The sequence below is a fragment of the Larimichthys crocea genome, chromosome XVI, assembly GCF_000972845.2.
Source record: "Larimichthys crocea isolate SSNF chromosome XVI, L_crocea_2.0, whole genome shotgun sequence".
In the NCBI taxonomy this organism is placed as follows: Eukaryota; Metazoa; Chordata; class Actinopteri; family Sciaenidae; genus Larimichthys; species Larimichthys crocea.
The window spans coordinates 12,331,010-12,357,954 of NC_040026.1; the positions used below are offsets into that span (position 1 = coordinate 12,331,010).

A 26,945-nucleotide genomic window follows, 5' to 3' on the forward strand; every position below is an offset into this window, starting at 1 on the left:
TTGTTGTTGTTGGGTGGAACGCTACTACAAACCCCTGTGGTTTGGCTCCCCCCAAAAAAAGGGGAAAATAACAAAATTGGAAAAGGGAAGATGAAAGAGATAAAGCGGGAAAAGAAACTCACTACAGAGAACAAAGCAACATTCTGGGAAAAGAGGTGAGGTTGGAGAGGACTGAAGAAGCAGAAGGAAGATGAGTGGAAACCACATGCAAAACAAGAAGACCTGGAAAACATCTGTACTTATATTACAAAATAGAAAGAAAGAAATTCTATAACTCCAATTTTTAAGTTGAGAAGCAAGAAAAATTTGGAGGAAACAACATTTTACAGCATGATTTGGTGCATTAATGCATCTCCAATAGTAAAAAAAACAACTGAAAAAGCTGCCACTTACACACTCTGTGGTGGTGACGTGCACGTTGCTGCTGATGAAGGACAGACCGTCGTTCATGCTCACTTGGAGGTAAATCACCCTGAAACAAAACAACACAGGTCAAGTAAGCTCATCGTCTTCATGAAGAGATGGGATGTAACATTACGGTCAACAACAGGCATGTTTGGAGTTATTTAGTCTGAAGTGTTTCCTCTTAAAGCTCAGTTTGTTTGAGCAGGGTGATGTCATTTGAACTCGGATTCACACCGAATCACGTCACCGGCAAACTGTGAGGTGGTTTGTTAGAAGTGAGAATGTATGGAGAGACAGAAAACAGCTGCAAAACAAGGGCTGAAGGAGATTTTAAAAACTAAAAACAAAGTGAAGCAGACTAGTTTTGAAAATCTCTAACCTGGCAGTCCAATAAATGTGCCTCTTGTTGAGATCTTGACTCAACTTGACTTTTGTTTACGAGCACTGTTTCACATGAAATTGAGCAATTTGAGCTTAAATGGACCAAATACAAAAGTTTTCCACTGTGGTTAAAAAACAGAGAGAAAAAAACAACAAGCTGTAGGTGTTATTGTGTGATCCAATGAGAAGTCCGTGACTTCTGTGTGGCTGAGGAGGGACGAACGGATGAACTTGAAGAAAATGGAAATGGAAAATAAAAATCACAACCTGCTAGTTGAGATTTTGTTTTTATGGTTCTGGGCAAGTCACGTATTTTTCCAAGACACCATCTTAATTACCCTTTCAGGAATGAGAATAATCTCTGCCACCCTCCCCTCTTTAAATGCAGTCTATGATCTCCGCTCGGAGCTGCTGAATAATTTCCCTTACAGCAAAGTTAACCTTATAAACTCTCAAAACATGCTTCTGCCCAGCCTCCAGTCCAAACCTCATCCATGTCAAAACTCCTCTTAGGACCTCCTACCCTCCTAAAGTCTTTGGAACTGCGAGAGTCTTTCTTGATGGTCTGAATCTCTTTCTCCTTCAGGAGGGGAAAAACAATTTTGGGAATTTCATGTGGCCTCCAGTGGCCTCTTTGGAGCCTGTTTTCGTTCAGATCTTCAAAACATGTGGATGAAAGGCCCAACCCACTACCCCCAATTCTTATTCAGTAGAAGACCAGGTGTGACGTGAATGAGGTCTGACAGATGGAAAGCAGGCCGTCTGACCGATAAACCTGTCTATTCTCTGACTCAGAGGGCTGTCCGTCTGGTTTAAAGAAAAAAGGGGGATGGTGGTGGGAGAGAAGAGCTGGGTTAATGGGTGAAGTTCATGATCAACAGCATGCGTACCCTGCTGACACCAAACAGCCAAAAATAAAGGACTGAAACTTCAAAAAGTCTAAGAGCAAAAGGATAGTTTGTGTGTTCATGTTTTTGATGTATCGGCACAGCATGGCCGCATGTCGTATGATTAAAAACATCCCTCTGATTTAAGTTAAAGCTAAGATGAGATAACTATGAACGGAGTTTGGCATAAAACACAACATGGAATAGTGAAATAGCTTTGGAAACATGAGGATAAAATTAACACCAATGCAGCATCGTTTAAAACCTATAAGAAATCTAAATATTGTTGTAGAACAGACTGATCTGTTCATGGCTGCAGTTTAAAGCATGAGGCTTACATTATTCCCTTTCCTTATTGTCAACAAATCCCATCAAAAGACTATAAGTTTCATGTTTGATATCTCAATGCTCTCTGTGGCATTCAGCCCAAATGAACATTTGTTTCTACTGAAGACACAAATCTGTAAAATCAGGTCACAAATGTATAGTTTTGTTTCCAGTGATCTCCTGAAACAGCTGGGCACTGTAGCATTAACCGAATGTTAGTCAAACAGGAGTAAATGTGACATTTGTTAGGGACTATTTTCAGCAGTGGATTAATACAGATTTAGTTTTGTACTGGTAACACTCAAGTATAGAAGAAGAGGACGAAGCGTCTTATGAAAATATGCAGCAACGACAATATGCAAATGACGTAATGGAGATCAATTCGCTATTGGTTTTGGTGATAATAAATTATAACATACAACAAAAACCTACTCCTACTCTATAGCACAACTGGGCAATTGCACGGGAAAGGTATGAAAACATCATCTTGTTTCAATTTCTCAGAGTTCATGATGCTCTGAAAACAATGAGCTAGTTTGGGTGTAGCCCACGACGGAGGTAACTGAACTTGATTACTTGTGTTTTTTTTTGTTTTTTTTTACTGACGATTAATAGGCGAGAAAGGAGGAAGGGTGATACTAAGAGGGAGCCAACGAAAACTGACCAGTGTGAATTTGAGATTTGAGGATGTGGAAGGAAATAATGGGGAGGAAATGTTGATTGTAGAGCACCCTGTCTGACAGCTGTTAAGCAAGGAAATAAACCAGACAGGGCAGGCGGTCCAAACATGAACACACACACACACACACAGTGAATGGAACACAAACTAGTTCATCTGCCTCACATTAATTTGTGTGGGTCACCTTTTCCTCTTCTTCCTTTATAAAACTAACTAAACGTAGATGACATGATGTCACGTCGAGACCATTTTTAATACATCAGCTATCAGAAAACAGACTAGAATGAAAAGCAGCAATGGTAATGTTTGGGGTTTGAGTAAAGTGACAATATATTTGTCAGATTTGTTGCCAAATGTAAAAAAGTTTCATGATATAAAGAGCTGTTATTCAGTCAGAAAACATCTTCATTAGTCTGGGTATTAATGGCGCAGCTTAAACACTCTCTCTGAAGGTTTTTCCACCCTGCTGAGAATCAAGCTGCACACAAACACATGACCACACAGTTGAAAGACCAGGCGAGCTGCTGAATGGCTTTGATCAGCCAAAACTGGACAAGGGGACTGTTGAAAGAGAGTGGAAGACTGACAGGGGTTCAAAGTGGGTGTTTCTGTGTGACAGAGACAAATAAAAGACAGATACAGGGAGAAAAAAGTGACCAGCCAGACAGACAGACAGAAGATGTTGTGGGGGGGGGGCTAGAAAACAACCAGCGAGGCGAAGCAGTTGGTGAAAAGAGCCACCGTGGCACCGAAAGAGGCAGAGGTGGAGAGAGGAGTGGAGGGGGCAGGGGAAAAAAGATAAGTGTGGGATTGGAGAGTCGGGAGGTTAATAGCGGAGGGGATGGGATGGAAAGTTTAAAAGAACTAAGGCAAGAAAGAGCAGAAAAAATACACAAAGGCAGAGGCACACAAGTTCAAAGGAGGCGAAGGCACAAGACGTACCCTCACTTTTACAACCATTCAGCCAAGGTATCGATTAAAGCTTCAGAGCTTGAGTCCAGGTTGTTTAAATCTTTCCCCACTGCAGTTAAAATCAAATCCTCTCTCTTTCCACACCACTGCCAATGCAAATATTGACTGTAAACTGGATTTATAGCTTCTATGGGGAAATAAAATGAAGGAATTTGAAGGAAGTATGTTATCACCAACACAAATACCATTAAAGGTAAAGAAAGTGTGTGAGGAGAGTCTAATATTGGCTGACAGACCTTCTCCTCTCTGCTTTCTATCTCCATGCACTTTAAATTCTTTAACCACCGTCCACTGAACCTTCTCCTCTGTGGCCTGGTGTACTTTTCTTCCCATAAAGACTTGGGTTAGAGAGGTTTGTGGATTGTTGATTTTGGAACATGGTTGGACTCTAAAAAGAGACTGCAGCCAGCTGATACAGAGCGACTCTGGCTGCGGATAGAGTCAGTTATCCCAGAAAATTGTGTGACTATCGTGTGGTGAACGGTTGAGTAAAATAACCTCAGTTGTCTTAGTTTTCACACACATACTCCCCCCCAACCCTCCCTCAGTGAGCCAGAGAACATTGAAGTGATTAAAGCACGCTGTATTTTTAATGTGGATGTCGATAGAACTGATATTGAACTAACAGATACAATTCACTGTAATCAGGTCTTCGCCCACTTGCTTCAGTTTGAAGCCAGCAGCGTACCAAAACTCAACATTTGTGCTTTCTCACAGGCAGAATGGCAAGTTGTCAAACAAAGAAGCGCTACATCAGGATTTAATTAGAACAAAAAATATCATGAAGTCCCTTCAAGTGCTGATAATACATGTGAGGAACCAGGATCTTTAATCTACAAGGATTCTCCAGAATCATACAAAGTACAGGTACCAAGATGACACCTGTACTTTACTTCAGCACAGAGTGTATGTATACTCCATGTGTTGTATTTAAAAGTAATCTGAAACCATTTAAAACTGCTTTATTGGGATTTTTAGCCCACTAAAAACACTTTAACAAGCTTTAAAGACAACTCTGACATATTATCATCTTATAATGTTGTTATGGCAAACATGTTACAGTTGCCAATGTACACATTCAGCAGATCTGGAACAAAAGTAGCAGTTCACTTGGAATGAATGCTACTACAAATGTAAGCCCCAAATTTACTTTACTTTTTGTTCTGTTTTGGTCTCCACCAGGTCCTGAGGAAAATATTTGAAGTTGGTAAATGCTCCTCTATGTTCACCACTAACTACTTTATCTGCTGTTTGCTGTGTGTTCGTTGAGATTTTCGAGCATAAAACAGCTGCTTGCTGCAGCTGGAGATGATACTGATGTGAGCAGTGAGAGTGAACCAAAACAATAAGCTGAAAGATACTAAAATGCTCTAGATCTGAGGGGAACCGTTGAGCTGGCTGATCTGTGGGTTCCTTACCATGAGTGACTACTTTCACAGATATTTGACCCATTGTTAGTATAAAAAATACCTTTTTGTGATTTGCTTCTTTTGTTGACTTCCTGGTGTCTATGTAAGGCAAAAAAACAGTTATCTCCAGTTGTTTTGACTGCTCTGTTCTAATTCAGGACAGAAGCAGGACACATGCATGAAGGGTTTACCACTGCATGTGCTGGCACGGCTACAGAGCCCCTATATTTTGCTAAGCTGTACTGGGGTTTTGAAGCGAGGAATGTGGCCTAGATCTGGGATCGTAAAAAGAACTAATGTATGGCAGGCTTCGTATGGTCTGTGCCCATATGCATACATGTGGTTCTCTGTGTTTGAGGCAAAGAATGTGATCCAAGATGCACGCGAATGCCACTTGGTGTGAAATATATTGGAAGTGGTTCTCCTTGAGACGGTTGAAAGACAATCTGATGAAGTCATAAAGTCATAAAAAAGAGGCACTTACTTTCCAACTTCATCGATGACAGGAGCTGGACACAGTAGGAATGTGTTTTCTACACCGGCTGGCTTTTCATCTAGGAGGAAAAAAACATTTTGACAAATGTACATTCCTCAAAAGTACACTGCTCAGTCTGAACTTTCCACAGAGGAATAAACAGGTTCATACACTGAGAAAAACACTAAAAATGACCAAACAAAGACTTATCTAAGCCTTGTTACAAACAAGTTGGGTTTACATAAAAGACAGAAGGGAGCAAAGTGTGGGTGTACTCACTGATTGTTATGGTGTCGTTGATTTTGAAGCTGCAGAGCACCTGGTTGATGTTTCTGGCATGGAGAAAACCGTTTCCTCTCACCACCACTTGGAAGGACTCTGGTTACATGACACACATTTACATTTTAGACACTGCTTGCCAAGCAAAATAACATTTGATACTGTGTGTACTATACGTTAGACCCATTTTCATGTTTAAGACGTCATGGTTACTCTTTGGACCTAATGTGGTTAAGGGCAATATTTAAAGCTTCCTCTACTAATTCTGGGTCAGAACAATAACATATGAACTGTTTCGCCAAAGTAAAACTGTACTAAGATTTCTGGAAATATTGGCCTCAGTCTTTAAATCTTAGAACTGTAGCTTGGTTCATATGAAAACGTAATGTATACGCAACAGAAATTTACACTAAAATGCCAAACATTTCATTCATTTATTAAGTTTACTTTCTTTAAATATGTATGGATATATACAGCAGTGTGTGTTGCCCAAGCTACAAGCGGTATATAGGTTTCTATGTATATACATATCATTACTAATGTGCCTATGAGTAACTTTTTCTTGTAGTGTTTCCCTGTGCACGTCTAGGTGTGTGGTTCCCCTGCCCTAATTGGTCTCAGTTAAAAGGTGTGGCCACCATATCATAGGTACCTGGAGGACCACTAGATCCAACTGGTCCAAACCTCCAATCCGCAGGCTCCAATATGAAAACTGACCTTATTTAAACTAGAATCACCCCACAGTTGTGGCATCTGGTGCTTTGCTGTGGAGCTCGTCTTTGTGTTATACTCAAGAACGAATTGTAAATGTTAGTTATTGTGTTAACTTGTATTCTGTAGAGGTATTTTGTTTGCTACCTAGGAACTGGGCCAGATTGTATACACGTAGATATTTTTGATAAAAGCATTAGATTTAGGGATGCCGTTTCTCTGTTTTTGGTCTGTTTAAGGACTCATTGTTATATAGTCAGTTCTTTCCTTCTCTCACGATTTTGTTTAGACAGCAGAGGCTCTGTTTTTACAGAATACCAGAATATTTTGGTTTTGTTTATGATGTCACTCGCCCTTTGTTTCCCCTGTAGTTTACCTCACCTCTTGTTGTTATATTGTTATGTTGTTACCAAATATAACTGGTTGCTCCCTTTCCACTAGAGCTGGGACATAACATTTATACACTCATATGTGTATTGCATATGTACTGTATACGTCTATTTTTCTCTCCCCAGTTATTGTCACTTCTTTATTAACATATATAACATTATTATAGTATCATTTACAGACACAAAGAGAAACAGAGACATTAGTTTTCGCTAAAATCTCTAATCTGGCAGGATGAAGAGTTGTCAAAACTTTGTCCATTTAGTAGGCTAACTTGATTTATGAGCGCTAATTTGCTTGTCGCCCTAATTTGCTTGTAGCTGGGCAGAAGGAATGTGAAAAAGAAAAACACAAAAATACAACAAAGTCAGCTTTTCCAGGCCTCAGCGCATGACTAAGTCACAATTGTTTGACATTAACTTCAACAGTTGCAATGTTGCCTGCAGGAAGATGAGACTAAGCCTGCAGCACTGTACTGTACTGATTGCAGCAGCACCAACAACAATCTGTTCAGTTTCAAGTGGAATACTTTTCCTCTTGAAGGGTGACAGTAATTCACTGCTTAATAAAAGACAAAAGCAGATGTGAGAAGCAGTAAAAGTCACTCTGATTGTGCCAAAAATGTTTAATCAAGCCCTGCTTTTATCTGTTCATTTGTGCCTTTTAATGTCCATTTAATGTTGCTTTAACCGTCATAACCGACCCTATAATATTATTCCCATTGCAATACCGTGTCCCAGTAGATTTTCATATAAGTGACCTGGATGTCCATATATGGTCGTTTTTCAGTATGGGATTGTCATTACGCAAGGGGAGAGATGGGGCACCGAGTAATGAAATTAACACAGATGAAGAAATGATGGGAGGCTGGCAACGGTGTGGATGACTCAAGAAAGACATACTTCACTGTGTGTGTGTGTGTGTGTGTGTGTGTGTGTGTTTAACTCCCCACCTCCTGCACACACACTGGAGGGTTCAGCTGCCAAAATCTCAATGCAGGATTTCTTGATGATCTAGAGGTGAAATGAGGAGAAAAGAAGCGGTAAATCTTTACAGACTTAAACGGCTGCTCGTCTGTTTGTCAGCAGGTTTGTTAAAATGTAGAAAAATGGGAGACGAGGGTTCAATAAAAATGCGTTCCAGGAATCTGTAAAAATGTGTCATTTCCTTAATCATGCTGTCCTAATCATGCACCGTGATGAAACTTTCCTCTTCTTGCAATGCTTATTTGGAACTCTATGGCAACATCAGTTAAATATTCTCCTTTAGAGCTGATTGTCAGGTGGTCACATTGCTGCGTCGACTCTCTCCCTCACACCTTTCCAATTTCTGTACTGAAACGTTCCAAAACCGACAATCAGATGCTCACACCCGCTTCACACGGTTATTATGGAAGGGTGTGGAGGTGAGAAAAGAGTCAGGGTTTCTCTCAAGTTACTTTTCAATGTGGAAAGTGCAATCTATGAATATCTTCCAAGAGAAGCAGTCTGAAAATGTGCAGGCTTATTGGAATGATCAATGCGTCTCCTGCCTGTAAAGATCAGCTTTTCACTCTGATGCCTCTGGTGTCCTTTGGAACAGCTACAAACAAATTTCCCTTACAGCATGGTTAGACAATGCGTTGTATGAACTAATCTAAGCTTGAAATAAGAACCCTGCCTTTGTGTATCTCTGTCTGTGACGTTATCATTGTGATGTGCCATATGAGGATTATATGGCAAGAACCACGTCACTCCACACAGACATAAATGGAAACTGATGAAAATATTGGTATCTCTCATGAGAAACACAGTTTGGGTGGGCTTTGAGTGGGCTTACCTTGCCTGTACTGTACTGTAAATATGTGAATGTGTCTCATGAGCCCACTGTACACAAAGACTTACAGTATTGCCTGGTGCTTATGAAAAAACAGTGTGCAAACTTGAATCTTCGACTAAAACTGTGACAGTGGGCTACAAGCAAGTGTTACATTAACATTTTGAACTCTTGCATTGTGAAAACACTGCAGGGACTGGATTGAGAGGCTGATGAGAATCAAGGCTGTCAGTTCTGAGTGAATAAAATGAATAAAACTCATTGTACTAACGCAACACAGATTCAAGATAAATACATACATGTGGACGTTTGCACGGCCTGTTTGTGAGCCTGAGCAACAGGAATGCTTCCCCGCACAGAGAAGAGTTTATTTACCGAATCAATGACTCCCCGGAGGGCGTGGAAGCCGCCCAACACAGGAAACACATGCTCGATGGTGTCAGCGATGGTGGCCAGCTATAAGGGAAGAGAGGTAGAGACAGACAGAGAGGTGTGGAAGGAGGAAAGAGGACAGAAGAAGTAAGTAATGGAATTAATCCACTCAAGCACATTGTGGAAAATGAAATGAGCAGATGGTTTTCATGAGTGGTGTGGTCGGGGAGACATTCAGAGGTGGATGACACTAAGCGGCTGATACTTGATATTTTATAACAAGCACAAATTGGCCATAAATGTACAGGTGTGACACAATTTCAGTCACAGGAAGAGAAGGAGAGGAGTCTGAAGTACACACACACACTGTAAAACCATTTCCAGTGATTATCCACAATCAGGTAATGGGTCTATTTTCAATCAATCAAATGGAACTTAAACCAAACTTGAGTCAGAACATGTCTGGTTGCTGAAGGTCGATCAAGTCTCAAGTATCTTGTACATTAAATACAGGAACCCAAATCATCCTCCTCATCATGTTGAAGCTAACAGCTCGATATTATTCAGATATTTTGCGGCCTAAGAGGTTAAAAATGACTTGAGATTAATTTTCAGGAAATTTTAAATTATGGGTTAGACAAATTGCAGAGGGGCCACTGAATACACACTATGCAACATACAGCATTATGGGTGTTTCCACATAAATTACATAGCACATGGTAGATTTAGGGAATTGTCTTTATCTCAAAGCAGATATATAAAATGTATGGGATATATGTACTTTTATTGCATTGTTACCTGTGTCTCGTTGAAGTCTTTGACACCAACACAGTACACAATAGCTCCAAGAGACCTGGCTTTCTCTGCCTGTTGAAAGAAAGAGGGAATACTTCTATTACTTCCAGAAATCTGGCACTCGAGCACCGAGAGTGTTTCTGCCTGGACTCGGAGTGAAGTTGCTACCTCTTCTTGTGCAGTGATCAGCTGGTGTTCCTGCAGCTCTCCGTCTGTCAGTGCGATAATCACACTGGCCGTACCTGGAAGAGACAGACAGACAGACATGCTGTGACATCGACGCAATTCATAACTCATCTTGAAGTTTTCATATTAGTCAGCTGTTTGATAGCTACCAAAGTTCTCCTGGTGTATCTGCTCGTTGGCCTTTAAAGGAGAAGACATTTTCATGGTCAGATTGTTAAAGTCTTGATTATCAGTCTCAAAAAACATAAAGACAGCATGATGACAAAGCTTACCCTCTGCAATCCAAGGTGCATGAATGTGTCTCCACCGGGAATCTCTCTTTTCAGAGCGTTCAGCCCTTTTCTGATGTCCACTCTGCGGAGAAGATGGTCGGTTTTGACGAGGATACATTTCAACCGCGGTGTTTCCACTGTGGAAACCATCTCCCTGCATGTTTTTCCCCCCTCTTCACTTCATAATTAGCACTATGGTCTCTGTCATTTCCAATCATCAACATGTCTCTATCCTTTAAAAACATTTTTCACGTGATCATGTTCTAATGCAAACTTGAGACATCTCGGTTGGAAATTGAAACTCTTAGTTTATGTAATAGTGGTCAATAGCGGGCTTCATCTCTCACACACAGAATAACACTAAGGCAGCAACAGAGAGCATCTGCTTTCACTCTGTTGAAATAGTTTGAGTTTACGACTGATTGTTTCTCTTGTGTAAGAGCATTCCACGCTAGAATAACATTTATTCATAACACAAATTCAGCTTGTACCTAATTAATCACTTGAATGATCAACACCGTATGAGCTGCCTTGCAACTTTTACCTGTTTTCTGTCAGTTTCATGATGGTGGACGCTCTGGAGGAGAATGTTATGAAGGACATCCTCAGCATGGGACTGAAACAGAAAAACAAACAATCAGCCCACGTTTGGTTTGAAGAGTTCGCAGGATTCAAATCCCCAAAGATGCACTATTACTGGTGATACGTGTCTTTTGGCTGCTGGTCAGTGATTTCCTACCTTGCACAACATTTAAGTTACACACACAGCATCTGAATCTCATCAGAAACATTGTGTCAATACTTAGTTACTGTGATACCACAGCATAGTTTTCCTCAGAAACATAAAATAACTGGCAGTGACACTTTGTGAGCTTTACTTTACTGCTAGATTAACAACGGACAAAGACGGAGGATGTCCTTTTATTTCAAACAATGAACATCTCATTGCGGACAAACTACTTCACTTCCTTTGAGGTCACTCCAGGTGGCTGTGTACGAGTTTCTTCTTGAACGCACCCCAATGCGCTGAGATACCGAGTGACACCGTGCTTTGAACCTTCTGTGCGTGACAGTGACTTCAGTGTTGATACTCAATCAACATCAGCGAACCCTCAGATGTGGGCGCGTTTGTTTCTTTTGTTTATTGGTGAAAATTTATATCTGGAAAGGAATTAGGTGCATGTAAACAAACACACGGCTATCTGAAGTAAAAAAAAAACGTGTGGTGCTGTTTGCGAGAGAAAGTAAGTTCATGCCGATTTGAAGCTGTTTGTTGAAAACAGAAACTTTAAAGAGGCTCGGCTCTTTTGCTGTGGCTGAACCACAGAGCTCCAGGTGTTGTTGTGGCCTTCGAGGCTGTGAGGACAAAACAAAACCACCCACGAGTTGAAGGCCACTTGTTGAAATATCACATTTATGCTGCATTGTTACTGCTTGAGAGCTGCACTGTGTATGTATATATATATTTATAGTTCACATAGCCAAGAGGGGATGCTTGAATCATATTAACAGTATCTTCATTCGCTTTTGAAGTTAGAGAATAAAAACAGGATGGCACTCTTAATGACTACCACTGATGTGACAGATAGAAGTGATCATGAACACATCGTATGATAATATTAGAATTTAAAGGTTTTTGTTTTCAACTGTGAATGAATATACTGACAATTTACAGTATACCACAGCATGGAGTGAAGCCAATGCAGAAGTACCAAAATCTGCAATTCCTCAAATGTCCACTAGAGGTCGGCTACAGAACAAGTCAGTCTCCATAAGTCCCCATGTTAAAATGTCCAACTTCACAGCAGAAATAAACATGTTTACAGCCTGAAACAAAAAACTGTTTTGGTCTAAGTAGCTAATTTGCCCATTCATGACAACTGTCCTGAGGGTGAATTTATATATAACTCGCCTGTTCAAATTAAATTGCGACTTAAAGTTATTATAATTGCAAAATTAAGAGCATGACTGCTTTGATTAGCCAGTGCTCCCCGTCTTTGCCAACTTTTAGATTAGCCAGTTATTTGTGAGGTTTGCAAGGAGTTGTGACACCTGATGAAAATGCTTTATTGGTAAGTACTGCAACATTAACAATCTTCCATCAATCCTTTGATATTCCTATAATGGCTGTATTACTTGTACTTGAACCATTGCCATACATTTTTCTTCTGGTACCACAATTTCAAAACTACTTTAGTGAACTTTTCTGAACAGGATATGATAAAATATTGTTTTCCAACTCAGATCATTTTTTCAATGAAGCTTTTTATCATTAAAACTCATTCTAACATGTCCGATCTGAAAAACGTTTGAGAAAAAATCTGAGTTGAGACACTGTAAGCTGACAGCCTTGATCATTCTTTGCCGTCTGAAGAGGCTGTAAAGCCGAGGCTGCTCAGACACATAGAGACCTTGCAGCCTGTATTCACTGTTGTAACCCCACTGACACCAGGCGTCAGCTTAAATACTGCAAAGACACAGAAACGTCAGCCTGCTTGCTGAGTGACTTAGCATATGGCCAGTTGTAGCTGTAGGGACAGATTTTATTTTACTTTACCAGGATGACTGCTGTGCAAAGTGTGTGTTTCTCTTCAGCGATTTACATCCCAGGGCTCCAGGAAGTCAAGTACAGAGGCAACATGGCTGTTTAGTGTCTAGAGACTTATAGTCTGGTTATGAAACCTTTCATATGTTACTGTATACTGTCCACCGATGTTCCACTTTTTTCCCCCCAACATATTTAATGGATTAATTGTGTTTAACTTGTTCATGAAGTTTCTCTTACCTTTTGAATTTCTCAGCTAAATTCTCCACAAAATAGTAGATTTCATCCCAGTGGTTCTTCACACTTCCAGACCTAAGACAAGGAAAAAGGGAAAACCACTCAAATAAATGACAATTAAGTTCATTTTCAATGTGAATACACATTATTTTACAATTTCGTGTACAAGTCCTTGAATGTACATCCAGTAACTGAGAGTTTTTTTTCAAAGTAAATAGTAATCAGAACAGGGGAGAACAAAAAACATCCCCTAGCAGCTCAGCACTTTTCATGCTGTTCCCATAGAACAGCATGAAATATTAGCATCGTTGGAAGATTGCATGTACCTTGAATGACTGTAGCAGTTGTAAAATGACTATATCTGTAAGTTACCAATGATTTGCTCAGCAAAAACTCGAACAAAAACACAGAGGCTTAAGCTATCTGTCAGGCACACACTGACCTCCATATGGTAGAGCAGTCGAACAAGAAAAATACAGCTTTGTTAGCCAAAAACAACAGGGGGTAAAATCGTTAGAGACGAAGAACAAGTCGTATGTACTCTGGGCAAAACACAACTGTTTAACCTAACTGTAACTTCACTATCTGATACAATTATTTGTAACAAAAATGATTGTTTTTTCTTTATTTAATAGAAAGAATATGGCTTTTATTTCATGGCTAGCAATGGAGATAGTGTTCTTGTATCTGTTACTAAACTGTGGATGGAAGGATATTAAACCTATTTTCATAGAAAACATGTTTATGTCAACTTAAATCAATTAGTCTGTGCTATACATTAGGGAGTAGTATGCTGTTGAGATAAAAGAGACTGGAGCTTGGTGTGGTGTGTAATTTAGCACCCTCCTGTATCCTGAATGAGCCCCTGAAGGCTGAGGAAACAGGTCCTGGTCTCCCCAGGGACACCTCCATAAAACTGGACTATTATTAAAAAAAAAAAAAAAAACACTCCCTGTGGAGCTCCCTTCATTTCCTCTGGGCAGACTTTGTGTGGTGTGTGTGTGTGTGTGTGTGTGTGTGTGTGTGTGTGTGTGTGTGTGTGTGTGTGTGTTTGTGGCAATTTCAGTAAGTGTAAGCATTAAGGAAGAGGGCATCCGGCATGATGTGACCAGTCAGTGGGTCGGTCACCCGTTAGCTAACGAGGGAGCCGGAGAGATGACACATGGGAAATGAGCTAATTGACTGTGGTCAAACTGTTGTACTGTTCAGACTGATGTTGCAGCATTAGACACGCTGGAACTAGCCGGCATTGATGGATGTGTAGCTACTTGGATTAATTAGATTTAAAATATATTTAGCGGTTTCCATTAACATGAAGTATTCAACATGTATTCAAACATATTTTTAGGTCTATACACTTTTGATGGCAAGAAATGGAGATGGAGGCAAATATATTTGTCAATTGTCAGTTTGAATCAGTGTGTGTGTGGAAGATAATGTGAACCACAGACTAAACACAGACTCTGTTATCTTACCTCACCTTTTAGTTGCATTAGTTCCCAGCACTCACAAATCTGTTTGACAATCATGTCTAGACGTAATAAACAGAATGAACTATTTCTCTATGTGTTGGTAAGAAAGCATTAAAAAAAAGCTGGTTCTGTAAATGAGACCACTATTTTTTCTTTGGATATTTGGAGATACTGTGACCAACAGGAGTATTTGAGAGCTGCTTTGGAAACCGTCCTGAGCTACATGGCCAAAACTTGAAATGGAAATGAATTGTGACTAATGTAATTTGCCTGCAATTGAGTATCTCTGAGGTTAAACCCTATAGTGTTTTTGTGCTATTGCTTGGCAGTGAGGTTATTATTTAACCAGGCTGGGGGTAGACACAGTCAGGGAAGACCAGGGACTTTCCCATCATGCCTCCATCATTTAAGTAGCTTTATCCTGCCAAACAGGACCCGACAGTGAATGTTCTCTTTGGTAGACTGGACAATGTTCGTGTTCTTCTGTTTTTATAACTTTATAGAGGCAACAAGAACGCATTTGACTTTTGATCAGCAGTTATTTGTGCACATTCTGAACTTTTTGGCTTTTAAAACAAAGCAACGAGCTTTTCAAAGAGAAATCAGCACGAGCAACAGTAGCTGAAATGGGAGCCAGCTCATACTCAAACATCATCAACTCTGAGTCCAAGGGAAACAAACACTGATCGCTCAGAAGAAGGTGAGCTGCTAAAGAGGAAAGAAAAGTTCAGAGTATAAACACCAAAAATCTTGCAAAAGGAGTTGCACCAATGCTAAAGAAAGAGGTTCAGGTTTGGGTTTCCCCTGGGGCCACCCATACTGGTAATATCTGGACTCTTACTCCAGATGCAATACGTGTTTTTTCGTGTTTTTATCCATCTAGTCTGCGCAGATACAAAATGCTGGTCGACTAAACATCTAACCTAAGCATTTTCTTAGTTTTACTGTTGATCTGATGACATGACTTGTCCCCCCACATCAAGGCTTTACATTCCTGCGAAGCTGACTGAGCAAAGAAAGAGGACAAGACCTTACAAGCTAAATAAAACCTTCCCAAAATACAAAAAGCTGGAGGAGGAGGAGGGGGAGGAGGAGGAGAGGTGTTTAGCTTGGATGTTCAACAAAATGTGCAGCGCAAACAGAAATAGTCACACGAGGATCGCACACACAGACGGCCTCTGACCTGAAGGAACAGCAGCAGCCAATTCCTTTTGTAAATTGTTCCATTACAGCAACGGAGGAAGGGGGGAAAAAGAATATAAAGTCTGGTGAGACTTTCCTGCAGCTAATAGTCGTGTAGGATTGTGTGGGATCAGTTTTGAGTATTTATTTAACATCAGGGTGAATCTGAGGACTCCCACCTTTGGTTTTCGACTACTTATCTTTATTTCGAAAACCACGATGGCTTATGTTTGCCTTGGAACAGTTCAATTGTCTGAGGTGGCTGCAGTCGTGGGATCGAGGCCTAGCTTGCAGTTTCACTCACCTGTCCAAACAGCGTTGGGAAAGGAAGTGGGACATTTCTTTCTATGATTCTTGATGAAACCATTTAATGCGGTGCCTCCCCTCTCCCCCAATCCTTTGATCTAATTTTAATGGCTTGAGTTGAGCTCTGAAGTCCAGCGGTTTGGGGTTTGGATATAGAAAATAAAAGATTTGAGAGTTGAGGGGCGTAACAATTTGCAGACAAAGTGATCAAGCCCTACAGCAGTTTGAAGTTATGTCATAGCAAATCGTCAAAGCCGAGCGACAGCTTTTTTTTTTCTTTTCTCAATTCAAGCAAGATGGAGAGCATGTGTCTGGCTGTGCTCCATATGAGGGCTGACAGAAAAAGAAACAAAGGGAGTGAAAAGGAAGGAAAGAGCAAGGGAAAGATGAGGAGGCTTATCGATGAGATTACAGTAAATTCAGCTGACTAGGAATGAGATAATGCGAAAAATCTGTTGGCGCTATGGCAAACTTGTCTGCCAGAGGAAACATGCCGATGATTCAACGGAAACTTCAGCTGTTGGGCCAAGTTCCTCTACGACCTGCTTCATTGTGCTTCGGGCCAACACAGCTGGCAAACGCATCAAAACAGCCTGAAGCACCGACACCGCGAGACAACCAAAGTTCTTTAAATAACAGAGGACAAAGGTTGGACAGTAATCTGATGAATGTAGATACATCAGGAGGATGACAAACAAGGCATCAATGGCAGCTTGATTTGAAGCAGTACCAGAAGAACTTAATCTTCCCTCTTAGCACTCATCTGCTTGATCTGCGCTTTATATTTCTCTGAATTATGGAGGTCTAAGCGTGGGAGATGCTACATCATGAAGGGCTTTGTATATTAATCAAGATTCTTATATAACGCTTATATTTTCATCTATGTGGCAATAATGCAATAATTCCTAGACGTACAGACATCCAAAAACTATCTTAGTGGTAAAAAGGTTTCATACATTGAGATACTGAAGCTTGCAGAGGGGTATCTTTGAGGTTGGGTTTGCTTGATTGACCCTTCAGCTGTGACGTCGCCACTCCCTCAATCAATATCAACACCACCCAAGCACCACCAGCCTGTTGCCCAAATTAGCATCCTCATGGCTCTTCTAAAGTGATTGAAGGAAAATTAAAACCCAGCTTATGTTCACCTCTAAATCTTGTTGTTGATACCTACTTTTCTCTTCTCCTACTTAAGAATATCTAACATTCAGGGCAGTGATCTGCTCTTTCCAAATAGCTGTGGGCACAAAGGGAGGTAATATGCATCATTACTGTTCAGCGACGCTGAACAGACCGTGTCAAGAGGAGACAGGAATTTGCTAGATGTTCCCCCAAAGGGTCCGAGAACTGAACCTGAAGAATAAAAACATCTTCAATCATTTTTAATAATGCCTTTTTCTGCAGGCTGGGTGAGACTGCAACGGCTGGATCCGCAGAAAATGACTTGGATGGTGTGTGTGTGTTGGATGGAGAGAGAGTGTGAATGTGTGTGTGAGGGCACAAAGTTCAGCTGGAGGAGGAGAAGGGTTTAGACAGGAAGACAGAAAAACAGTGAGACAGAGACAAAACAAGGAGAGAACGATGGAGAAACAACAGAGACACAATAAAAGGATATACAGTCCCACATTATGGAAACACATATGCGTACATGCAATGTGTACTTTACACTTATGCTGACAGTTTTAAAACACAGGCGGTAAGCAATGACTGCCCGGAATAACAGCAAGGTTAGCAAAATAGCTGTGATGTAGTCAAGTGATTTGCAGTAAATGGGTTCAAACATGCAAACCCACACATATGACCCTTTAAACTCTGATGCACTTAGCATAGGAGCTTTGTTAAAGCAGATTAAGTAAACAAAGTCTGCTACTTTAAAGCTGATTGCTCAACAGTTTTATATTAACAATGAGTCGGACTGTGTGTGATGTGAAATATGTTGCTCATAGAGACAAATCCACAGATAATTATAATCCAACTCAGCTCTTAGCGCTTTAGCATCTTTCAGCTGATTGTTTTGGTTTCACGGCTTACAACTTTACTGTTTGGTTGAGTCTCATTGTACATTGTCATATTCTATAACTAGTAAAGTCATTACTTGTATTTAATTCTATTATTCTCTGTATGTTAATTTTGTATTCTGAAATTGTAACTTCAGGTGGAGGCTTTAAATAAGCCCATCTGGGTTTTCTGCCTCTCCCTGCACTTTACATTATTTGTTATCTCTGTCATTTCTGTTTAATTTTATCTGGGCAAAATAAATTAAAACATAAAATAAAACTGGACAGCTGAAAAACCTTGGAAAACCTACCTGGTGAGCACAATGGAACATTTAACAGCCAAACATATACATATGTTAGTGTAAACCTAAACAGAGCTGAAGTTCGGATATTGGCTGGGTGTCAACGAGAACAGTTCCTATCAGCTTAAGACTGAAGTCTGTAGTATTTCACTGTTGTGTTACAACTGTTGCCTCCAAGAAGTATATTAATAGACCTTTTTTTTTTCCACAGCAGCCATTTTGACATGAAATAGTAAGGTCAACACAGGTGTTTCCAATGATACTAATTAAGGTTCAGTTCCATTTATTGCAGCAGAGACTTTCCAGTGAGCTCACAGCACCACAGCAGCACCCTAACTCTGTTTGACCTGAATGGAACACAACCTTAATTAGTATCACTGGTAACAGTTGTGGTGTTAAACAAAGGTCTCTTAATATGTTTTAAGGTTCCTTCAAATTAGACAAAAATGGAGTTTTATATTCCAAAATTGAGATAATGATTGGAGCTAAGGGCCTTAAAGCTGCTTTTTGAATGTATATAATTCAGTCAAAGGTTATTACAGCTGAAGTGTGTTTGATACTGTTTAATTCCTCAACCGTGTCCACTCTCAGCTTCCCAGCAAGCAAGCACTTCTCTCCCAGAGGGAGATGGGATGACGGCATGTGGGAAAAAACTCCATCGGTCAGCTTCTTTCTCACGGTTCAAAGTGTTGAAGAAGAAGAAGAAGAAGAAAAAAAAAAGTCACAATTCCACTAAAGAGGCTGTCTGCAATTCCAGCTGAGCCTACCCATACCATGGCAGCCTGCAGCCAATGGTGGTACTCCAATTTAACTGACTGGGCACAAGGATTTGTTTGTTTAAAACCACTAACCTACTTTTACAGCCATTGCAGAAGTCAAAGTTTTTAGTGTGTGCTAATGCTGCACGTCTACTCCAAAACCGGGAACAATTGTTTGGAATAAAACTAGCTTGTGGAGAGGTTTTGAGATGTGTGTCAAATGATAGTTATTTTCAATTATTTCACCATCTAAAATATGTACTTTGACTCAGTCAACAGTAAAACCTGCATTACAGAGTATACATTACCAGGAGGTTTGGAGTTAGTGGCATTCAACCGCTTGTCTTGATTTTAGCCCTGAGGGACTTAAAACAGCATGATATCATTTCACAAGACTGAAAACACTACAGCAACACGCAGCAAAAAGGCAAAAAATGATAAAACACAGAGCGGGTGTCATTCCACAGCTAGAACGTATTCAACAGTGAGACATCATCGAAAATATTTATGGACTGCAGCTGCAGTTTGGTTTTTCCGCTGACTTGCCAGAATTCAGAAGGCATGACCCAACGCCCAACCGGTGTGCCAACTCGTGACTACATCAACAACAACAAAAACATTTTTTTAAAGCAGCCAGGATTTGTGTCCCTGACAGACTTGGCTATGACTTGGCTCAGCCCAAACCAGAAAAAGATTATTAATAATAGCAGCATTAAAATGTTGTTAGAATAGTTAGAGCGGAGTGTGGACGGATGACGACGGATTGAGCGAGTAATGGGAGACCGGTGGAAACAAGAGAGGGATGAATGGAAAGAGCTTGTGGACAAGAATGGCAGAAAAGTAAGGCTATGTGTCTGCATGATCTTTCAGGGACATTTATATTAATAAAATATCACTACAAGGCTAATTCTTTTACTTTCACCTTCCTTAGCTGATGCTGTTATTCATAAATGCAACAGTGAAACAAACAAGTGAAAGATGGTCAATGTAAACTTGACGGTTAAATGCAGTCTTCATCTGGATGTGAACATTAGCATTTGGCCTTTAGGTGAATTCCTTTATCTCCCATATGAACACACCCAAAACCGTTCCCCTTGCTCCGTGTTCCATATAACACAGCAAGCCGTGTCCCACCCACTCTGAATCAGCAGATATACATCCTCCTCATAAGCACATATGTAGCAGTCTGGGGCTTAAAGATACAGAATGGTCACAGTGAACATTTGAAGGCCTTGCAGTTGCAGGCCTTAACCAACAAACAAATTTAAAGTCCTTGTTGCCATGTTGGTCTCTCATTCAGTTGGTTGGTTGGTATTACATTTTGTACAGTGATGCATAACTTTGGTGATCATCTCTTTTCATCTAGAGCTGCCATCAGATCAATTTTTTTATTTGTCTGATGTCTTGTCTTGTCTTGATTGATACATAGCAGCAAAACCTGCCATAAGCCTCAGCTGCAGTGTGTTTTATTGTCACTGCATGTTAGCCTTTACCTCAAAAGCATCTGCTAGCCTGACTGTAGACACTCAGTCTAGTTTCTGCGTGACTTTATTCAACTTACAGTAGTGGAGAAATCATTTAATTGCTGTTGCATGTCTGATTGAAAAACATATACCATAAACCACAACTCAGGGATATGATGTCACATCATTAACTGTGGGTGGTGGGGTGTGGTTATGGCCCATATGTTTTAATTTGCTGACGGTTCGTTCATGCTTTTTCAATCAGCTTGTTTCATTAGGTTTCATTTTGACACTATTTTTGCTCCTACCTGACCATCATACAGTGTTAGCAGTCTCCTATTTACTCCAGCATCTGTATCCTATTAGTTATTATAGCCCATGATAGAAAGTCAGAGTTTAACACCAGTCTGCTGTTGGATCTTGAACGCAGAGCCAACCTCTACGTTGATTTTGGTTGCAGTCCTGTCACTAGGTGCATGTTGCCCATCTACCCCTTCAACCCCCAGTGGGTATTGTAACAACTTTCCTTTATGATATCACACATAGTTCTGCAGAGGAAACAGCAGTTGAGGATAGTGTGTCATGCTACAGCCCAGATTTTCCTAACCCAGACCCAGATGTCGCTGATTCAAACTGGCAACCAAACAGCCATTAGCCACCTTCTCTGCCCTTCAGACTGCAGCCTCCCATATGTCTCAGAGAGCACTGTCCTACATGTTCAAGCCGTGAGATGACATCATTCGCAATAAACTTTGACTTTATGAGCCAACGCAGCAGTTATCTTTCCTCATTACTGTGAAACTCTCCTCTCCACCTACAACACGGTGCCCAAAGTGTGTTTTTCATTCTTAATCAAACAGATTCACCCTGTGTCTGTACATTTTCTTTCCAGCTAAACAATACCAACCCTATCTGCAGGCATTTTGCAAAACCACAAATAATGTTCAGTGATCATGTTTTTGTGTTTTGAGCCATATGGATATGGATGGCAATTTCAACATGCTGAACTAAGGTAGCAAACATGATCCTGCAAAATATTAACATGTCAGCCTTGATATTGTGAGTATGTTAGTATGATGAGATAGCTCAAAGTCTGTGCTTGGCTCATCTGGGTTCATAGTCGGCACACTATGTCCTGCATGGGTACTAAATGTCTATTGGGAGACTGGGCTGATACTACAGCAGCTAATACTGATGAAAAGAGCTTCAACCAGAGAGCTAATAAGTGACATCCTCTGCGGCCATGACATAAAAACCCACAGCCTTGTTTTTCCCTCTGCTCAACCATAGAGCTCAATTTAGTCCGTCGTACTGCTGTAAATGAACTTCCTGTCTGTCCCATTTCTACGAGACTTAGACTTAGATTACTCTAACATTTGTGAAGTTTGGCCCTGAGGTCACTTTATTCAAAATCTGATGGAAGACAAGCAGCGTAATCTTTTGAAACACAATATGTTGGGCTTCCATTTGTGCTTTACAAAAAGGTCAGGTCAATAGAAGCAGCAGGTTTTGGCTGAGGGTTTCGACGACACAGCCATGCAGGAAACAAGTGATTCAAACGCTCCAAAAGTACCTACTGAACCCTCTTCTCACACTCACACACTTTACACCTTCCATATGCAATCGACCGTGGCAGAGAGTTCAGACCGTGTCTCATAAAAAACAACTCAGGCCTGAGGGATGGGGGTTCAGGGGTGGCTGAGGCAGGTCTATAACGAGCTTCCTCTTTGTTTGAAGTCCACGACCGATGCCTAAACCTTGTCAGTCAGTCACCCCCACAGTGGTCATGCCGACGAGCTAACAATAGCATGTGACATTAAAAAATGTTTCCTCATTTGCAGCATGTGTCATGTATTTACCGCGAAGCTCAAGCCAAACGCTGCCCTCCACATCTGGAGAGCAGTGCTGTGATTTGTGTCCTTCTTAACAGGAATGAAACGGCAGTAAAACAAAAAAAAGATGAAAAAGTCAAAGGTGCTGTGAAGTTCAGTGGGTACAGCAAAGGACTTTCCCACTGGGGCCCCATCAGTGAGAGCCCTTCTGGATAAAGCCATCTGCCCAGTGGACATGTTATACATTCACCGGTGACCGGCTAATCTGCATGAGACAAACCCACAAAGAATTTAAAGGTGCTGCGTGCAACATGTTGCTCTCCAAATTAAGACCACGTTTCCATAAATGTTGCTGCTTCCTGTCCCTCCGTGTTCACCCCTCCTCACTGCTGGCACGGCTCCATTAATGCAAGATGGATACAAGCTTTAAATGCAGCTTAGGTGAGCAGATAAAAGTAATTTATCTTGACAATAAATGCAACGAACACAGGGCTTAAAATTCAACAAGCAGCACCTTGAATCTGTGAGTCATTTCTGTAACGCTTTATGTCACAAAACACAAGTCACTGCGATTAAAATGTGTTTCAACTGTAACAGTAGAGGCATTAAAAGAGAAGCAGGCTTTCTGGGAGTCTCTCCTGCTTTCTTTCCTCTGACATTTTATTTTCTCCCCAGCTGAAGTCCAGTGCTAAGATGTCACATAAACCACAACATTTTTCCTATGTGGGCGTACAGAGAGTGGAAATGAAAGAGCGAACGGTGAGCAGCACAAGAAAAAGAAGAAATAGAAGAAGAAAAAAGTCCCTTTAGCCTGAGTGGGGAGAAGGAGAAGAAGAAAAAACAGCCTCTTTGCCTTGGGGAGTTTTTTAAAGTTTTTTTTTTAGTGTTTTTCAGGGGAATGACAACATGATGTGGGGAAAAAAGAAGTTCTAACTTGCAGGGAGAGAGAAAGGAGGGGAGAAGGAGGTGGACATATCAGTCTTGTAGCATCTCAATATAAGTCCCAGTTTCTCTTTGTGCTAAGTCAGCAAACTGTACGCCGCGAGCGAGCGTGCATGCGTGCGTCATCGCGCACGCACGCACGCACGCACGCGCACAAACAGATGCTAATTAACTAACTCATTAGCATAAAGTTATTGTTCTACTTTTTTTTTTCCAACCACGTCTGAAGCTGAAACTTTTTTTTTATATACTCTCCCAAATGTTTGGAATATTTTGTTCTCTTCTTTTCAAATACAAATCATGTTGCCATGTTGTCTTTGTGACTGTAAAGCTGTTTTCACTTACTTGTCAAGCACAAAATATAGGTCAAAAGCCCCCTGACAGGAGCTCTCCTCCTCCTCCTCGTCTTGCAGCTCCGGCTCGGCTCTTGCAGATGGAGATGAGAGCAAAAATAATCCGAATAAAACCAGAACAAGACGCATGTTCAACCAAAATCTCGCCATAGTTTTTTTTTTTTTTTACTCCCCGGGGTGGAAAAAAAAAGTTAATTCCTCAATGAAAAGTTGAAAAATAAAAAAAAATATCCCCACACTGCTTTAGTGTCTTCTTACATCCCAGAGACAGAGGCAGAGATGCAACAAAGACAAAAGAAAGGATGCAGGCGATGCTTCCACGTCTCTGTTATTTGGAGTTCAGTTTACTATCATGACCGCTCAGCATCCCGGTCAAAAAGTCAAAGAGAAAAAATAAAAGTTTCGGATATTTCACAATCCTCTCGCAGTTTGCAGGGAAAAAAATGCTTTATTAACAACTTTTGCAGAAAAATATCCAAACACGCGTCAAGTGAAGAAATGGATAAATGTTGGAGTGGGTTGTTGTTCGTCAAATCAAAATATGGGTAAAGCTTTCCTGTCAAAGTGTCAAAGCTGGTTTAGGTCTGTAAAAAGCCGAATGGAGCAGGGTAATGAAGAGCAGCGTTGGCGCTGGAGGAACTGGGAGCCCGGGGGACAGACTTGGCTGAAATGGACCAGGTTTCATATTTCAAACTGAGGAGGAGAGAGAAAGAGGAAAAATGGGTCAAGATCCCATTTTGCGCCTCCCTCACGTGGCAGACTGGCGCATTTTTGCAGAGAATCAGCGCAGGACAGGATAGGATGATGAGATATAAGAACTGTCACTGATGAATTTTGAAGGCTGTAGCCATTTATCAGCCTGACCACCGTAAACCAATGCGTGTATTTATGTAGTTTCTCTGCATTTTGTCCTCATTAATTAGTACAAGTTTGTTTGCTTTCTCTGTGCTGCTGCTCCCTCTTAATTACGGCAACAGGGGCCATGAACAGCCAACATCCTCTGTAATTACACCATCATAAACCAGAGGCTGTAATGAGAGTGTGGCAAATATATACTGATTGGCACATTTACAGGGCACAACAAACATACACATATGGTGAAGTTTAGAGTATGGAGGGAGAGACTGGATTATGAAAATATTGTGAGCCTTATCACCAGGAAACAATACATTGTTAGTAGTCTGATTACTTTGGTGATAAAGGAATTGACATTAAGCATGAAGGTCCCACATTCAATGGACTCTGTTCAGGAGTAGAGTGGACTGAATTAAATCATATGGCCACACACTTTATTATGCATATTATAATTTGAACAGATGAGTTCTTGCAAAATTCACCCTCAGTGCAGTTATGACTGTGGAAATAATCTATAGAGACCGAAACTTCTTTTTTTTGTACCAGGCTGTTAACATGTTTATTTCTGCTGTGAAGTTGGACATTTTAATATGGGGCCTTTTGGAGATTGGCTCACTTTTGCAACCAACCCCAAGTGGCCATTTGTTGAACTGCAGTTTTTGGCACTTCTGTGTTAATCTTTCAGCCATGAAGGTTGCCCCTTGTTGGCAATTTGTGATGCATTATGAAATTTTAGAATATGCATCATCAGTCTGTGTGTCCTTAAAGTTGCAATCCATAATATTTCTTTAAAATCAAACCCTCCTGGTGAGCAATCTTTCAGAAATAGCCATTTAATGTATTTACAGCAAGTGTAAACTCACCATTAGATTGTGGATAAGGATTTTAAAAGTTTGACATTATGACTGTTGTCATCTTGTTTTTTGGAACCAGAAGTGAGAGTACTGGAGCTAGTGGGTGGCATACTGGGAGTTGGGCTATGCTTGTTTTTGACTCCATACGCATAACCAGTACACTAAAATATGATCCTGTAATTGGCAATGCATTGTCAACTGTATCTTAATTCATATTTGATCAGCACTCACAGTTTTGTGAGTTTTGTAGTCTGGTGTGAGCCCTGTGTATTGCGTTGGACAGATTCACTCAAATCAAAAGGTAACCATGCCCTAAAACATACTTTGCTTTATCTTTTTTTTTTTTTTTACTTAATGGGGTCACAATTTACAGAATGAACATCATGGTGTACGGAAGAAGACTTGACACTTGTGACTGAGACTGTAAACTCTTGAGGAAACTGTTTACAGAGGTCATAAATCAAGTGAAAAATACAGTTATTTCCCCATAAGACTCAATACAACCTGATTTATTTTTACTGCCCCTGCTGGCCATTAGAAATAATACAGGTTTAAGACATTTCCACATAACCCTAAATGTTTCCTCAAAAGCCTAAATCTTTAAGTTTTTTTAAGTGTCATTTGCCCTGGTAAAATCAATGGAGCAAAAATGACAGATTTTAGGCTCCCACTCCCACTGAAATGAAAGGAAATATCTTCATTTTCACCGAAGAGCCGGATACTATCTGAATCCAGCCTCAAGCTTCAGACCTCCTCACCCCCGTCCACATACATACATTGTGCCCCTTTAACCCTTTGGCCCCTCAACACATGTTGTGTGAGTCCTGGACTGCCTTTATGGCTTTTCTGGTGCATTCTCATAGATTCCTCTCAAGATTGTTGACTGTCATTGAATAAAGTCAAATACAACCTATTATTTTTTTTAAAATGTTTTACTTACAAATTCATGACTTGTAAAAATAAAGATTAACGTGTGTTATATACAGACTATATTTTCATCTTTGTCTCATGTAAGTAAGCAGAGTGTGCAGTTCTCTTCAGGAAGCCAGAAGAAATTATTTTTGCATTTGAGCCTCAAGGCAGGAAATCTTATCCACTTAACTATCTGGGTGCGTGTTCGGAATCACAACACAGAAATAATAGTTTTACATCAGTGTATCCAATGACCAAATATATCTCTGTGCAAATGAATGGGAAACTTCAGATCATTTATTTAATTACTTCTAACTAACAGACTGTTTTACTGTAGACCATTTTCTAATCCATTGATTGTGAACTAACGCTACAGAAATGTTTTGGTCTTTGGTTCCAGCTGTTGATAAATGGTGTTGTAACTGACATGTTATGACAAAATAATTAGTTTCTGTTTCAAATTTTAAAAAAAATCTGCACTTCACTGTAGAATAAAAGCACAATAAATTCATTGAAGGACTTTGTTGCCTCATCTATTAATGTAAAACATGACCAACACACACTTCTGTTTTATATTTCAGTT

At 40.4% G+C, this 26,945-nt stretch overlaps 1 protein-coding gene across 1 annotated transcript in view; it reads right to left on the reverse strand.

Annotated features, from left to right (window-relative positions):
- Nucleotides 1-24,421, reverse strand: part of antxr1c (ANTXR cell adhesion molecule 1c) — a 37,989-nt gene extending 13,568 nt beyond the window's left edge. Inside the window, exons 1-12 of the mRNA XM_010742904.3 lie at nucleotides 23,734-24,421; nucleotides 13,138-13,209; nucleotides 10,897-10,968; nucleotides 10,353-10,434; nucleotides 10,230-10,260; nucleotides 10,063-10,136; nucleotides 9,898-9,966; nucleotides 9,103-9,183; nucleotides 7,865-7,925; nucleotides 5,815-5,913; nucleotides 5,545-5,614; nucleotides 394-472 (exon numbers count right to left, since the gene is read on the reverse strand). Coding sequence (XP_010741206.1) covers nucleotides 394-472; nucleotides 5,545-5,614; nucleotides 5,815-5,913; nucleotides 7,865-7,925; nucleotides 9,103-9,183; nucleotides 9,898-9,966; nucleotides 10,063-10,136; nucleotides 10,230-10,260; nucleotides 10,353-10,434; nucleotides 10,897-10,968; nucleotides 13,138-13,209; nucleotides 23,734-23,891 — 948 coding nt within the window. The 5' untranslated portion in view covers nucleotides 23,892-24,421. The remainder of the gene's footprint in view (nucleotides 1-393; nucleotides 473-5,544; nucleotides 5,615-5,814; nucleotides 5,914-7,864; nucleotides 7,926-9,102; nucleotides 9,184-9,897; nucleotides 9,967-10,062; nucleotides 10,137-10,229; nucleotides 10,261-10,352; nucleotides 10,435-10,896; nucleotides 10,969-13,137; nucleotides 13,210-23,733) is intronic.
- Between the last annotated feature and the right edge of the window lie 2,524 nt (nucleotides 24,422-26,945).